We start from the raw sequence: 17,967 nt of genomic DNA on the forward strand, positions 1-17,967 counted from the left end.
TGGAGTTTTTAAACATTTTTCCCCCGGTAAAAACTCGCCGAGTGGCGTCTTTCCAGTTTTTCCAATCACTGACATCTTCTCCGATCTCTTTTGATGTAGCAGCCACGTGGATTTGAAGAATAGAAATATTCCATACGGAGAGAATTAAGCGGTAATATTTCATAAATTCACTGTAAAATTTACCGTGATATATTTGACTGCGGGGATACTTTGAACAATAAATATTATTTAAGTCATAGTAAAAATCAATTTTTCTCCTATAATAATATCATGAATTGCAGCTCGTCGCCGCACGGATAGAGCTGAATATGTCAAATAACCAAATTGTGGAACAGTCGATATTTCGAAATTTTTTAAGTTGTAATATCGGATTGGAGAAAAATAAGTAATTCCAAGCTCTTATTTCCTTTCGACTATTTAGCAGATTACGTGTTTAACCGAATATTTCTTCTTTGAATTCGTAGTTACTCGAAAATATATATTTCGATGGTTTTCATTCCGAATTCAAAATGGAGAGTAGTTGTTTTATAGACAGACCAGAATATAAAGTAGCAAAAAATCGAAAGTGAATTTTTCGAGCCTATGAAACTTGGATATGCAGAATAGCGATGGCTCGAAAAGACGAAAGTCAAAATGGCGATGTTTGAAATTGGAGATCACCAGTTTTAGTAAGTGAGGGAGCGAGACGCGTGTATTTTGAGCTCCGCAGCATTCCTTTATTTTGATCGATCGACTTTCCAACGTTTCGCCACTTTGACCGCTCGACTTTTTGATGTTTCAGTATGTCAACCTCAGTAATATTATTAACTCTTTCGTTATTATAGTTTCAAAATTGTGAATATTCACGGTATTACTGACTGCAGTAATTTATGAATCGAAAGAGCGATAGTCGAATTTTCACAAAAACGATATTTGAGTTGTCCTTCTAGGGGCAAATTGTTACGTTCTATTTTCGATGTAAACGTCCTTCGAATCTTGAAGTTTCTACTTTATTTATTTTCGACATTCAAAGCTCTAGTCTAAATGATCTGTCTCCATGTTTTCATTCAAAGTTTCTAAATAACTCAAGATTTTAGCTGTTAGAAATTCTAGCCATTCCAACATTTTATCCCCACCCGATGCGTGATATTTTCTATTTTAACATTTTCTCTCGCCATTTCTACATTCGCTTTGTATAGACAGATTAAGCTCTCGTATACACAATTAAATTCTCGAGTGCTGAGAAAGCTTTGTGGACGAAAGCATAGGCACGAGGAAACTGAGAATTCACGACTGGCCAATTGTGCTAGAATCTGTGGAAGATCTACAGCGAAGAAGAACTAATGCATTCTGCACTGCTACACCATTATGGGTTATAAGCAGAAGCACTGACGTCTTACGTACCTGGGCGCATACGAACTCGGTGGGGCTGGAGGAAATCCGATGATAAGGGGGAGGCTTTCGTCACCAGAAGTTTAAAGCGTCTTTCTGTGTGTGTTGCGTGTAGAGTACATTAGCTGAGCGAGGATGAAGATCGCGAGGTACGCTCTGTGTCTCGAGTGCTGCCTTTTCAGAGCCCGCGCGTTTTAGACGCCTCCTCGACATTTCCGAAGCCAAAATATTGACTGTTGACAGAGTGGACAAAAAAAATGATAAAGACGCCAAATTTTAATATTTAAGGGGATCGTAATTTTTCATGCAATTCAAATAATTATGTCGCTGAAGTTTCCAACGTTGGACTTCAACGAAATCAAAAAAAAAATTTTTTCGATTCATATCTTTTTTGTTGTACAGAACGCTTTGAAAGGTCGAAAAAGTAAGACGTACCAAATATTGTAAAAAAATTTGTTCCGGAACAGCCCCATCTCGGGGGTTGAAATTTTCGACGTACAGCTGACTCAAGAGGGAAGTATGAGACCTATGGGCATTCAGATCTTTTTTATTTCACGAATCACTTCGTGAGGACATAAAAAGAAGACCTGCCGAGTTTGGTCGAAAAATTCGTTCCGGAACACCCCCATCTCGGGGGTTGAAATTTTTGAAAATTTCGTACAATTTTTCCTATGAGCATTCACCTCTTTTTTATTTCACGAATCACTTCGTGAGGTTTGTTTGATTTAATGCTGCGTCGAAATCGTATGGCGATTCTTATTCAGCTACTTCATTTTTTGATTCTACCAAGTATATGCAGCTCGGATTTTTGTGTTTTTTTTTCTATTCACCACTCGCAATATCGTTTTATTCGGAATGAGGGTTACTGCAATGACGAAAGACTTGAACTCTATCAGGATCGAGTAGAATTGATGGAAGCTAAAAAGGAACATTGTATGCGCTAAAGTGGAACGGAAAGGACACATTCGTCGAACCAGTTTCGCTGCGATCGTTTTCGTCGTCGTCGTAGTTGGAAAAATAATGGAATTACGGAGGCTATTTCGTAAAACCTGATCGCACACTTTGCTGTTAACAGGATATCATTATTTCCTGCCGTTAAACCGTTCACTTGTGTATACACAAGTCATTTCTGCAGTTCGTTTACTCCCAGATAAACACACAAATGTATATATTGGCCGAAGTGTGCATTCCATTTGAAATGGAAAACTGCCCTAGGAACTTCACCAATTGATTCGCCTTATTTTCACTCCATACCAATCTCTTCGTACACATGCATCTTCAATAATCTTCATTCCACGAATAGCAATAATTGTAAAAATAGAATGACAATGGGCAATTTCAGGTGGTACACCGATTCGAATGAAAGATTGTTGAAAAAACCAATTATTCTATAAATTTCCCTCCCTTTAAAAGGAAAACTGAAAATAACCGACATCCTGTCTCGGTACAACGAATTGGTGAGAATTATTTGTTGAACTAATAACTGGGAACAAGCGACAAAAATTGCACGTAGAGAATTTCGTTATACTGTCAATTCTTATTGTCACAATTTACTGAATTCCAGTGTTCGTTATCATTGCAAAAACGTAATCTCGAGTGAACTCTTTTAACCCATAAGTCTTAAATTATAATTCATGTCTTATAATCCGAGTATTAGTAAAATGAGGCACGCTGCAATCAACTGTGATTTTATCAGAGGGTTTATCGCTTCCCCAAACTAAATTCTGTCCTCTGCAGACACGAAACCATTCAGCCGTTAGATTAACATCCGAGTATCCATGCTGGGTAAACATGCATGCACGACCGAAATTACCATAGAGATTAAGGGACAGACGAGACACGTAAACGACGTTTACTTCTCGGGGGCTCCTTATGATACATATGCTCGCACTTTACTGCAAAAAGATTTACGGATCACTTGTCAAATTGTTCGTCGGTGTCCATTGACCCACTTGGATTAGCCAACGAACAAGTGGGCATCGAAATGATCTTGAATACGAGGATTTTTCGTTGTGTTTTTAAAACTTTTTTGTTGCAAAGCGATTCGAGCTGACGGTTTCAAATATTTGTTTATTTTATTACTTAGCTGCTGTATTTTTACCGATTCGCAGACTAAACGAGTGTTCGGTTCTTTCGTTTTCAATTCGAAAATTGAATTTGTAAAAAAGGGAGTTTCCAGGAACGAAATTGGCAGCATCGTGTCGCCTAACGTTCAGTAAACGTCAACGTTCGTAAAACGTTCAGATTTGGAAATAGATCATTTTTATGCTCACACGATACATTTGAATCGACTTCTGATTATTTTGCCAAATGAGCACCAGAGAAGTGCAACCGAGCGGGAAAGTAAACATAATTTTCGAACACGAGAATTCAAGCCCCTCCAAAAGTGCTTTTCCTAATATCAGAGTACTAGCTTTATTGCTTTCAAATAATCATTTGAAAATACACCTCGTTGAAAACCGTAGCGATTTGGTACAAGTTTCCAGAGTGAAAAATGAAAAGCTAATTATATTAATACCATTGGAGCTACAATCGTAAATACTCTCCTCACTGCGAACGTGCTTGACCTCCTTCGTATAGTCTCGACAGAAAATACGAAGGATTTTCTCATTGTACGTGAACACGTACGAGAATTTACTTTGCACTAATTCGAATAATGGCCATACGTATGCTTACATAAAAGTGTATACGGTGACGATGAGACAAGACCAGTGCACTTGTCCACGAAGTAATAGCAAAGCTTCAGAACTCCGTGTATTCACTGTACACATGCATGCATAAAACAGACTCTGTGAAGCGAAACTCTCAGGGATTCAATGCGAAATAGACGCGCTACCATTATGAGCATCTCAGCGTCAATCGATAGCGTCATTATTGAGAATCGTAGCTCCCCAATGTTCACGGTATATCGTACATGACAACGCCAGGTAGTTTCTCTACACACCATTCAAACGTATATATTTTTCAATACGTATTGCCGAGGATACGTTCCATGCTGAATCGCGCTTCTCACATTTCAGTATCGTCGAGTGTGATTGAAATTTAAAAAAATCAACGAGTTTGCGAAGAGTACTGAAGGCAGTAACGAAGCCACGTTTTCGCCAAATCAAAATCGCGCGCTTCTGTGTGTTTGACTGCAAACATTCTGAAGTCGAAACAAATGAGCTTTTCGATATTATTTTATTCCTTCGGATTTCGTAAAACGATGTTGACCACCCAAAAGTCAATTCGCAGATGGTACGATGAATAAAAATGTTCGTTCGACGTGAAATGCTCGAAAGCTGGGGTTGTACATCCATTGTTTGAATGAAAATTGAATGCGTTCCTCCGCTAAGAAAAAAAGAGGAATGCCAATCTATTTCTACATTACTGAATAAGAGTGAGTTCGATCTGCATTGAAATTGATGTTCAAAGGCATCGAGAGCAACGAAAAAGAAGTGCAATGGAAACGAAGAGATAAAAGAACGTTTCGTACTGCACATAGTACATTTTATGTTGAATTTTTATCCTCCAGCAAACAAAAATTTTGATTTATTTATGACAGATATAATCCTGTCGAAGGAAACGATCTGCAGTTGTTTTACTAGAAAAAAAATGGTTAAAAATGACTAAAAATATTGACGTTCTTCAACCTCTTGGCATTTGGATCCCACGAACGCAATACGATCTACTGGCAAAAAAGGAAGGAAAATCTCCCCTCGCAGAAAACATGCTGTAATTATATGGAGATGTTCTTGCAGTCTCTTCCTTTCGTGAGAGCAAAACATGGTGGGCTGATGAGAACAGAGGACGAAAAATACCTCATAGAAGGGTTAGAGTCCATTTCATACTTGCTTTCACCCTTATACAAGGTGTCTAAAAAGTTGTGTTCTTGATTGACGAAGTAAATAACTCGGAAATTTTTCGAGAAGCGAGAGCTTCGGAGCCTGCCCCTTCCTCGTTCTATTGGTAATGAGGTGTCGATCAATTGACGTCGTTTGATACCTTCGAACGTGAGAAAATGTATGAACCGAAAGTACAAACTTTCAGTTCTTCCAATGCTTCCTGTCCACGAACCCAACTGAGTGTTTCTCCAAGTGATGAGTACTCCATATTCACAGGAAGAAACAACGATAAATCTGAATTTTTCTCTGCAGATACTGACAAGTTGACTCGCTCCAGAACTGCAGCTTGATCTTTTGGACAGCGAATAGTATTCAGACGCATTTATAAAAACGTACGTGTTCGGTGGAAGAGAAAAGAAATGAAAGGGGAATGAAGGCTGCACAATATACGCCAGTCTGACAAGCGAAAATGGGATGAAATGAGGGAGGAAAGCAGAGTGGAAGAAAGCCTCGAGAGTGAGAGGATGTGTACGCGTGAAGGAGATAAAGAAAAAAAAAATAAAAAAAAAAGTAAAGAAATCAAAAGGGAGAAGAAGAGATCCTGACTCCCCGAGTGCCTTAGCCCGTGTTCTGTACTCCCGCACATGCACATTTGCCCTCGAGCCTTTTGCCTCGAAATTGGAAATATGGGCGCGAGATTTTTTGCAGCGCGTGTGCCCTCTCGTCGTTGGGTGTTCCAAGTATGCATAGCGCTGTGTGTACCAGAGCCGGAAACTATCCAGGGAACGTCACGAGACTGAAGAAACCACACAATATGTAGCTCGAAGCCTCCGAGTTTGAGGGAGCTTCGATAACTCCGGCAATTATGTACACACGCTCGATATTTTCGTTGAAACATTCGCGCACGGAAATTCTCAAACTTCTTACCCCTTGTACTAATTATTAAACAAGGAATCGAACATCACATTTTTTCGGGGGAAAAATATGCTGAAAACGATTATGGAGGATGGAAATATGCGTCAGAGAATTCAATGAGCGTCAGACGAAGTACAGTAAAGTTTGGGGGGTTCAGGGAAAAATAGGATATTTGAAAGCTTTTTCAAAGCAAAATATGCGGTTGAGAATTTTCGTTTTGGAATTTAATGATAAATTATGGTTTTCGCAAAAATTTTAATAGCAGGGAAAAAAAGATCGTTGCCGAGAAACGGTAACGATGAATTTTGTCAATTTCATTCGGTCGAGGCATTGTGACGATAAAAGTAAATTAAAAAAGTATTGGAAATCTGGATTTAAGTTTTGGAGGTTATTTATGAGTGCAGAGCTTCTAAAAGATCGTTAGTAGCGTACTTTTAATTCAGAAGTGATTTCAGTATATACTCAAACCAAATGAGAAACTCTCATAACGATTATTCAACTCGAATTGTTCTCGAACTTTTATAACGAACTTTATGTGGATAATCTGGCTGGCCGTTCAACGCTCGAAAGATATTTGCATACCGAGTAAATTGATAATATTCGTGAGAAAAATGTTCCAACGCGTTCTTCGCTGAGTCGAAGGTTTATTCAAATCGAACAAGTTAATTAAAGGCAGGTATGATCAACTTTAATTGGATTTCTCTACAATGCCAATTATTATTTCGCGAAGCTCGACTGTCCGAAATATGAAATGTGATAAAGAAATTTTTATAACATACAAAATCAATGAATCCCAATTCGAAGCTCATCGTCTTCAAGGTATAATTGAAATTCCATTGTTTTTGTAGAATCATAAAATAGTTCGTAAAATCAGCAGGAACAAATCAGTCGAATCACCCCATTCAGATTTTATTTCGTAATTTATGAATTCCCGTTTTAATGAATTTTCAGGACTTTAAGAAATCTCAATAATCGATCGTGGATTTAATTCGTCCATAATTTGCTGCAATCTACAATTTATATTCGTTATATGAGCGTAATAAATGCACACGTACAAATGCACATATCGCAGATATATATGTTTATAACCCAACCACATCCATTTTAGTGGAAACAAACTACTGTCATTAAGGACACTCCCCGACATCAGAAACAGCGTTACGAATTTTGCTGCTGCGCGGATTCATCGGACTGGAAAGCCTGCCAAACTCACTCTACGATAATTAGCACAAATTTACAGCTTAACGATCTCGCAGTGCTTGAGCTTTCATTTATTTTGTGAATTGGTATTTCACTACGTTGCAGTTGTAAGGCAAAAAAAATCCTCGAAATTTATCCACGCCCTCCCATTGCTACGTTATTCATCGAATTCCCTTCCAACGCGAATTGACCCTCGGATCGAATGAACTCTTCACTAACACGTTACTAACGTTCTAACGAATATTTAATCCAGGGGCAGAGACTGCTGCAAACGATAATTCTCAAGATATAAATAACGAATTACTAGGAGCATTCTAATCAGCGATGTGGATTCAATCTTTTTATCAGAATTAACTTAATGCTCAGATCCCGTGACGAGTGTGCATAAAAATAAACTCTTTCGACTAATTGTCCATTCCTTCAGGTCTCTCGTGCAGAATTAATTGGAGAAAGATCGATCGGGTAATAAATAATAAATCGCATTCCAATTAGATTCGGTGGAGCGAGTACAAAGTCGAGGCCTTTAAGGCCTAACGCCTTAAAGACACCTTTCGCATTGTAGCCTTTTCTAGGGGATTATTCACTATGAAAACGTCATTGAAAAATTCATAAGTTACCTTGTCGACTATTTGTGAGATCACTCTTTTCAACGGTGCCGTCAAAATTTGGCTGAAACAAAAAAGTAGCCATTTTCTAATCCTACGTAAGTAGTTTTTTTCAAATCCACGATTCGGAAGCCTTATCATATTTTTTTCCAATGACAAAGTGCACAAATCGTGTCCTCGATGTTTGTACTTTCGAAGTTCGTACGAAGTTTTTTCTTCCCCAGGCTTAGCATTGTAAATAAACGGTAAAATTGCTCAAATAAAATGTTCAATTTTCAGGGTATTCAAAATTTGTGATATGAACGAGTATTTTAGAGTTGTTGTATAAATTACACACGAGGTCCAAGGTTTTTTCGCTCGCTGATCACGAATTTGCAAAATTAGTTTTGCAAAATTAATTTGTTTGAAAAATTTGTTCAATTCCACGGATTTCCTCACCGTTGATTTTGATTTATGAAGACACCAGTCACTGATTTCAGTAAAAAGTAGGAAAAAAATTGTCACACCGAAATGCGCAGCTGCGTTTTTAAGGACAATTTTCAGTCTCTTCTCTGCAATCTAACAATTTTTTCACACGATCGATGTTCACGTTTCGTATCTGTTCCTACGCGGATCCTCATGACCCGAGGCACATGCCAGTAGCATAATAGCGAAAGCGGTCAACTGACATGGTGGGAAAAGAAAGGGGAAAAAGCGAAGTCATCAGGAGTGGAGTGGTTTTTAAAAAAATCGTCACAGATTCGTGGCTGCCACGTCGATGGATCTAAGTTGCCGCACGTGCAACCATGCACCTTTCTGCATGTGAGGAAGGATGAGTTGAGAAAGATAAAGGTAGATCGGTCGGCAATACGCGGAGAAATCGTTGCGGGAAAAGGGAATAGCAGAGGATGAGGAGGAGGGCGGACATCTCGATTCCTTTTGAGATTTAAGCGAGGCAAACGGCCATTGTTCTTGCATTAAGCCATCGCAGGAAAAGAGAGCAAAAGAGGAAGGGAGAGAGAGAGAGAGCACTTTTGTTCCCTGAGCTTACTACTTGTAGCAAGCACACATACACTTCAGTGTGCTTCGGGCGCAAAAACTCTCAGTGGAATCGCCAAGTATGGGCTGGCTTTAAAGATGTCCAGGTTCAACACACAAAGAGAAATAGAAACTTGCATTATATATTTCCGGTATAAATGATCGAGGGGCCAAAGTCTTTCGGTAGTTGGCAAATATCATGGATTCCAATTCTCATAAGATTGGGATACATAAACATTCATAGATGATATCAGTGCACCCTTGAAATCCCGTTCCCATAAATCTACTTCGCGAATACCACATTTTTTTGGTGTCCGGCCTAAATAACCTCGCTCAAAATAACCATGAACAAAAAACCGATGAACAATATAAGCCATGAAGAGAATAATCACGAGAATAATAATCGTCATTTAAAATTAACTTTACGGTGTAATTACTGGAATATGGAAAATAATTGAACTATTCATTTGAAATATTGATTGAAAATTTCATTGAAATATTGATAAAATTTTGATAAATAAAATAAAATATTGATAATAAAAATAATAATAAAACAAAATAAAATAAAATAAAATATTGATAAATAAAAAAAATAAAACAAAAAAAAAAATTCATTGAAATATTGATAAAATCTATGAAAACCCTATGCAGGATTTTCATAGATTCTAAATGCTTGATTATAAATTTATTGTTTATTTTTTTTTTAAATGTTCTTTTTTTTTTGCCTCTTCGTATTGGGAGGTCCGTGAGTGTTTTTGTTTGTTTATTTAGGCTTGTTTTCGGATATTAGAGTTATTTTCGTTGGTTATTTTACCAGGTTATTTGGAGCGTGGTTATTTAGTATGCTGGGAACTATTTTTTTTTCTGTTGAGAATCAAAACACGAATATCATGTATAATGGAAAATCAGTTACATGGTGTATTATGCAATATTGTCCTTCAATTTCCAACGCAGCAATTCGTAAACGCCGTGAAGTTCTTTTCCTTTTACTACAGACTATTCGCGATTTTATATTTCCCGTTCAGTTTGAATTTCTATTTCGCCTCTCTCTCTCTCGTTCGCCATCTTTCTCTGTTTTTCCATTTATCAATCTCGAGAAAGAGCACATGAATACGGAAGTCAATCCTGCTCTGATATTACGTGGGAAACACACATGCGGAAGACGCTGTTTCCCTGAGCCTCTGAAAGCTTTCCGTTTCTTCGAAACGCTCATTTAAATATTTGTATATATATGTATATGTCATATGTGTAGGAACGGGGAATGACGATGGTGCGATTTTGGCCATTGAAATAAGAGAAGACCAGTGCGGAATTTTATAGACCGTTTTTGAGCGTCGTTTCACGTGAGCACGTAGATGAAAGCATAAATTGTTTCTCCATTCGCAAAACCGAGCGTTCAACTTCGATTTCACTTCGAGATTTGAGCGTTCGAAAAGCATTGCGTATTGGTTATGAGGGAAAATGTCTGTAGCGGTGTATTACCTTTTCCCATAAAAAAAAAATAATAATAAACAATAAATCCAAATAAAATGAACATTTTTAATAATTTCGTGCTTGTTCGATCAATTATCAGGTTCTGCAGCAACGAATGATGAAATGGCACCTTTTGAGGATTCGCTAATAAATATTGAACATTTTCATCGCGATTAATTTGAAATTCACCTTTCATACGCAGCGTTTCATTGGCTTATTTTGACAATTATGGAATCCGAAACAAGTGAAGGGATAACAAGTGGGAGCTGAAATAGCAGTGACAATCATTTTCTCCATTTTCTCATTACCTGCGCTCGGCATCGAGGATCTGTGGATTTATAGATGCGTGTCGAATTCGATAATTCCATGAACGTTATTTTTTCATGAGCATCTTTCAGTGTACACGATTCGAGTAATTGGAGGGCTAATAACATTTATTTCGTTCAAATAAACTCATTTTCACGTGCTTTTTGTTGGCTTGTGTTCACACGGAGGGAGAGCAAACAAACTAGCGCAATACACGTCATGCCTTCTTTTTGTGTTTAGTCGCGATCGATGTGTATTGCACGAGCTACGAGAATCGATCGTAAATGCAGCCCGATGAAGCATTCCAATCGTAAAAGATCCCGAGATCATTTCGTCTATTCTAAGAGCCTTAAAAAAAGCTTAATTCTTTCCCCCAAGATATGCATATTGTACGTCCAAACGCAATCCGAAAATTTATCGCTGGCATGACAACTCTCGCCCATGTCTCGTTGTACTTTCTGCGAAAGAAATCTATACTTTGTAGCAGAGGTAAGAAAAAAGTTATTTCGCAATGCGGTACTAAAAAAACTGACGTAATTTCAATAAGAATCTGAGTTTATTCCAAGACCGAAAGAGTAATAAATATTTTGAAAGACTTTGCTGCTTCGTTCTATTCCTGTTTCGAGGCGTGTTGATAAAACACCGGCTTCGAAAAAATTGTTCCTCCGAAGGGGTTGGTGTAATCGACATTGAATGAATGCAGCTGCTGGACGTAATATACAGGAAGAATGAACTCAACTCGGGGATGAAATTCGACGAGAGCGCTGAGGGAGAATTATGGCTAATTGGGGCGGATCTATGGAGGGTTGTTTTGGTCAACTGCAGTAGGAATGCGAAAAGGGGTTCAACACTTCCTTTTCTTTCAATTACTTCCTGATTCAATACATATGTATACGTATTTGCAGAGGCACATTCTCGTGTTACATGCGGTTGCGTGACTTTTGGCGATATTTTTACCCTCGTCTTACACATCGCTTCGCCAGTTCACCCTAAAACATTGCAGCTCTGAACTTATCAAGACTGAACAGAATTATAAATGAAAAAGCTCGATGCATACTCGTATCTCTCGGTGAAAAAATACCTCGAGCATCGTCGTTATCGATAGAAAATACTCAATGTGTCACTTGAACTATCGTTTTTTAAGGTAGAACGGTATCTCTTTTGCCTCTCGTCTTATACCAACTACACGTGAATTTAGTTTCTGCTTTTCAATTTACATGAAAAAATGATAATTGTGTGCTTTTAATTTTGGCGAAACAATAATTTTGGCGAAACAAAAGCTTCTCGTTTTATATTTCAAAATATCAAACATTTGCTTTGACAGCAGCAGTGCAGGATTATGGCTTTAGTTTTTGACCGCCAGAAGAAGAGAGAAACAAACTTCGTTTATTCACTTTCTTTTGCACATTGCAGATAAACGGTACGGTGAAATCACTGCAAATTTCGCGAGAGTTATCTCGACAGTTGGTTCATACGCTAGTATTCGTTTCATCAAAAAGTGGCTTTTTTAACAGTAGTTTTACAATGTTTTTTGCGTTTTTGTACGCTTTTCCATAAAATCGAATGTAAAAAACTAATTCAATTATCTCAGAAACGGTATTTTCGAACCCGTTAAAATTTCGCGAGCAAATTGTTTACACACTTTCGAACGTATATCTACGAATTCGCATAAAATTACCTCATTTTTGATACATGCTACCGTTCCACCTTAATGTTTCCAGTAGCTCAACTTTTAGGAGATGAAAATTCAACTATTTTTCTTTTATGAGGAAAATTCTTGTTTCCGATGAAGCCAAGAACAGTTTTTACTCGGGGTAAAATATGATTTTCGAAAAATGCCAATTATTTGTGTCATCATATCCAAAGAACTGCGCCCATCACTATTTAAATTCAATCACATTTCCCTGAAATTACTCTCGTCGTCACCCTTTTTTGGCTGATCTATATAAAAAGAGTCGTAGAAACGGATAAACTGGAAACGTTTGATCGTCATTCCTCTCGTTGAAAAAATTTTTTTTTGCACCACGACGAAGATGGCAAATTATTGTGATGAATTTTGTGTGGATGGAGGAGAAAGATGAGCTCGGCAAGTTCCGATGTATACAGAGATTGTTTAGGTTTCGATCCACCTCCGGCCTTCCATCCCCACAAAAGGTTCATCCGCCTACGGCGAGCATGTTTTCTAAGGGTTCGCTAGACCTTTTTTCTCGTAATAAGCCCTATATACACGTGTATGATCGAGGGAATACGGCGGGACGGAAGAAGAGAACGAAAGGGTTTCAACCCTCGTTGGAACGAAGCCACCCTCTTGCCACCTGCGACGCCTCTCCAATGTACTCTAGTTTTTCCTCGAGCTTGCTGCCGAGTGCTTTAGATGTACGTCTGTCTACAAACGAAAAAAACAAAAAAGAAACAAACGGAAAGACGAATCAACGAATACATTCCAAATGAGAATAAGAAAAATTCTCATAAATCCCGCTCCACTGAGGAGGATTTGAGATAAATTTATAAAGAATGCAAATTTGTCGAATCGTTTCATTATTTTTGCTACAATGGTCAATTCAGTTTGAAAGGCTCGAATGAGTCTGCGACGAAAAATAGTACTGAGCAACAAACGTGCCGTGCGTCCTCGTTCTGCTCGTAAAAGTCCACAAATTAAGCGCATCAGAGAATTGTCAAGCCACACGAAACGTGTCGCAATATTTAGGAGGAAAAAGGGCTTTTCGGTAAATCCGTATCGCGAGGTTAGCGCAGTGAAAACTGGACGTAAAATTTTAAAAGGAAGAATCCTGAATTATTCATCGAAAGTGTGTTCTAAAGCTTTCTGCGTTAGAAGGTATTCGATATAGACTAAGGATCCACTACTAGCATTGAAATGACGAGAGAAAGGGACTTTTCGGTTGGAGTTTATCGCAATCTCATATGTACATAGACTCTTTCGGTCCCCTATATTCTATGCAAAACTCGGAGAGCTTCTCCGAGTCATTCTCAAGCGCATTTAGTCCCGCCGTGCTTTCTCAGACACTATTATTCCTTATACGTTCCCCGTCCGTGTGTTATTTGTCGTCGAGCCGTGAATTTGTATACCGCACCATATAAGCGTCTGGGAAATATGCTTTTTCGCGATAAAAAGGGACGAAAGTGTATTTATATACACGCGGTAGAACGTTAAGGATTCTCCAGTGTAAACGAATAACCGTTGAATGAAAAGGCGCAACTCCCGAGACTTTTTCCATGTTAAATCGTCCTATTACGCCTTTTCGTCCACGCGAAGCGAGTTTAAAAAAGGTAATATCCTTTGACGAAGAAGATCTTATTCTCCGTACTGTGTAAAGACCGGAGACCCCGCATAGAAATATACAGATAAAGCTTCAGATTTTGTATAATGCTTTCGTTCTCGATTCCTCACTGCACAAAAAACGCCCCTGAAAAGTGTGGCAATAAAAGTTTTGTACCCTATAGAATTGGCGCATCAGCACGGGCGAAAAATTGTGAGAGATACTGAGACATTGTGCCGTATCTGAACGAGGTTGTGCAACCTTTCAAAGCGTCGTTTCAAAATGCTTCAATTTTCAGCGCATTCAATTTCGATTGAAAGCTCATATTTGAAAGCTCATTTTGCTTGACTAACTTTGAACGATGCACTGCGTCGGATTGTGCCATCATTTTCGGAAAGTTGTCGCACTTGTGAAAATCATTATTCGTCGAAAATTGCTTGAATTTGTTTCTTTCAGCGATACTTCAATTTTTGGTCGTTTAAAAATTTACATGCAGCGATCTTTACTGAACAAAATCGGTTTTCATTGTTTTTCAATGTGGCGTAACTTTTCGAACAATTTTCTAATTTCGGGGACACCGCCTACATCGGAAAAAACATTTAAAAAAATTGTTTCCAAGTTGTTCCAGAAAGCTGTCATAAAGAGAAAGAACAAAATTTGAAAAAATAGCCGTTTTCTAATGGTCGTTATGAAGATTGTCGGCTATTTTTTTTTCTGCTTTTTTCACGCGTACCCATTTTTTATTAAAATCGATTCGACTGTTGTTGAGAAAAACAAATTTTCAATTTTTTTGATTTTCTCGATTTATTCACATTAGTACCAACGTTCCCTCAAAGGATAATCCAGACAGCTTTCTGGGGCCGATTGGCTATGCCTATCATCCTGTGGCCTTTGGATATTTATCCGATTATTATGAAAATAGTGGTGAGCGGGAAGTCAGCGCGTGAAAAGCATCAATATTCAAAGTACTCGCACCAACCTTTTAACTTTTATTGGAAACTCGTTTTACGAAAAAAATATATGTTACAACAGACGGAGACTAAAGGTATAACTCATGCCGATCTTAGCTGAAATGTGCTGAAATTTTGATGGATGAGGCAAAATGAGTAACAAATAATGTAGATTGTACAGAACAAAATGTGTACAAAATGTATCGGCGTCAGTAATGCTGCGCGATAGCCCATATTTACCGATGAAAAACACCCTGTAACAGCTGCGGTTTTCGACTCGTCAAAAGTTGATGTACCTTTTTAAGGGATACTCGCGTAAGCTCAACAACCAGTCGATGAAATTCAATGATTGACGACTCAGAAAACAATTTGAATACGAAATTTGCATTAATTTCGTGCATAAGTCCTTTGTGATTGTTTTTTGCACTCCTGTCAAAATGGGTGACATTATTCTTTTCTTTTTTTAAATCCCATTGGATCTTAGTGATTTTCTCCCGTGATAAATATGCTTTCTCACTCGGTTGGAAAGTTGCCAATCCGTTATAGGTATATACCCGTGGCATCTGCAGGCGAATTTGCAGGCCTGACTTTGAGCAAAGGGGCTTTTGTATAAATGAAACGTTTCACGAAAAGCTCTTACTCCCTTTGGCGCCTCGCTGACATTGAATTCACAAAGTGTTCCATTTTTTGTGTGTAGTCACACATTCGTATATGCGTCAAACTCGCGTTCGTTTATCACTGAAAAATCATAATAATGAGATGCCGCATGACGATCATCTTCTTCACAATAATACCATTCGTCCTTTCTTTACCTTTCATGCGATCATTATATTCCATTCATTAAAAATTTCTTCAACATTTTCTATGACGCCCCACCCTCGAATCATTTTCTTTTCCAAGGATCCAAAAGAGCAACAACAATTGACTTTACACCACTGTGCAAAATTTGATTTTCACTTCCTTTCTATTTATCCGTTTCAGGAATTTTATGCTGGCATCACAAGTGTCCCTTCCGGGGAAATATTGTTCTAAAAATGTTCCCGAGTTCCGTCACAAAGGATGACGTTGACGGGGAGAATTTATTCACGAAAAATCACTGCATGTTGACGTATATCACCGTCAAATTATAGTCTCATTGACAAAATTGACTATTTTCTTCTATTCGAAAAGCAGAAAATTTCTTTCGAAATTGATGATGTAATTAAAAACCAGTACGAGGCCAGTACGAGCTGCTCCCAATGAGCCATTTTTCCCGGTGTTTGCATTCGTTTTAATTTTCTCGTCCCACATTAATATGAACGAATGATGAATTTAACCTTCTCTAATTCGGTGATATTTTGTCATCTACAGGATGAGGGATGGAAGTTGAACCGTACAAATTACTATCAGGAGGGCTGGCTAGCAACCGGAAATGCCCGGGGTCTCGTTGGAGTAACTTTCACAACTTCGCACTGTCGCACCCGCGCTGCTGAGCTGCCACTCCGGGCAAATTACAACCTCAGAGGACATCAGAGCGAAGTGAGCTGCATTAACTCTCTTCAACTTTTATTTCTGCACCAACATCGAATTTGTTTTTATTTTTCGCGGTAGCTTTGATGCACAATTGCCAGCAAGCATTCCAAATCCTCTTTTTCTTCTCTCGCTAAATGCCCCTCGCAAAAGCTGAAGCTCGGGCAAGATTCAACCGTACGGCTAACGAGAGACGACTTCGCTAACTCATGAAAATGTCAAACGAAAACTAACCAACGACCCTGATGCTCTGAATGCCTTTTTCCACGAGAGACCAGCAGCAGCGCTTCGAATTAATTTGCCAACCTTTTCGAGCTTGCAACTTTTTATTACGAATCCTTTTTTTTATGACAAACAGAAAAAACGTTTTTTGAGAACGAACGAATTTAATGGCATTATTCCCATTATTCATTGTTGACGAGAAAAGTTACTTCTGCAACAATCTTTTTCCAGTAAATATAAATCTTTAGACAAGAACAGTGCACGAAAACAATTTTCAGGGAGTCAGAAAATACTTAACATAAATGCAAATGTTAAAAAATTCACCATTTCTGCAGTAGAACTCGAACGTCACAGAAGGCTGAAAGCCGATGGTAAAATTTCGATTGTGAAAAAAGATTGTGCGGATCGAGTCAAAGTATTAATAAAATTTTAGCCTCAAATCGAAACTTTTTCACTCATCTCATCGCTCTAGCGATCTTGGAATACCTATACGAGTCCCGGTTATCACAAGGAGTGAAAAGTTTCGGAGCGTCTAGTATAGTACGTGACTCATTGCCAGGAGTCTAGGCAGCCTGATAAAAATTTTCTCTCCATCGTAAGTTACGTTTTATCACATCGTAAAATTCGAAAAACAAATATCCAATGAGACACTTCGGATAACGTAGGAGCTGGGGCCTGGAATCCACGGGGCATACTCCGGAGGAGCGGCAAAAAAGTGGTCGATAAAAAGAAGAAAAAAAAGCTGAAGTTCAACGTCGTGAAAAATTTAATCAGACGTTGCAACCCCGAGCCTGCGACCGAGGGGCTAGAGAGTTTCAAAAAATAGTGGCGGCCCATCACTTGCCGTTGGAGTCAAGAAACACGGGAGAGAAGGAAAAGCTAGAGACAGAGAGCGAGAAGGACAGCTCTGCAGGGCGAGGAGAAAGATTCGCTTTTCATCTCCCCCAAATATCTCCGTTGCTCTCGGCGTCTTGGCTTTTAAGTGGCGTGCACCCCATCAGAAGAACTCGTATCGAAGTCTCACAGGCAAACGCTTAATTTCACGCCACTTGAACGAGTTTCAAGGGTGTTGTGGCACTCTGCCGTTGATATGGAGCCTCCAAGAGGATTCATAAAGGTGTTGAGTTGCACTCGTTGAAAGAATCTCCAAAGAGGTGGCACGCTCAATATCCTTAATCGGAAAATATCCGATATTTGGCATTTGGAAGAAAGTTACCTTAAAAATTGATAGGCAACTTTGAAACTTGAGATCCTGGATCAGCCAAAAAGGTTTATGATCTGAGATCATTTGATTTTC

The 17,967-nt window shown here is 38.5% G+C and overlaps 1 protein-coding gene across 4 annotated transcripts in view; it reads left to right on the forward strand.

Moving 5' to 3' along the window:
* Tusp (WD40 superfamily protein Tusp) overlaps positions 1-17,967 on the forward strand; it is a 43,261-nt gene that overhangs the window by 1,547 nt on the left and 23,747 nt on the right. For all 4 annotated transcript variants that reach the window (XM_043433528.1, XM_043433530.1, XM_043433532.1 and 1 more), the window contains exon 2: positions 16,290-16,457. In XM_043433528.1, the coding sequence (XP_043289463.1) occupies positions 16,290-16,457 (168 nt within the window). The remainder of the gene's footprint in view (positions 1-16,289; positions 16,458-17,967) is intronic.

Source organism: Venturia canescens, chromosome 1 (assembly GCF_019457755.1).
Source record: "Venturia canescens isolate UGA chromosome 1, ASM1945775v1, whole genome shotgun sequence".
In the NCBI taxonomy this organism is placed as follows: Eukaryota; Metazoa; Arthropoda; class Insecta; order Hymenoptera; family Ichneumonidae; genus Venturia; species Venturia canescens.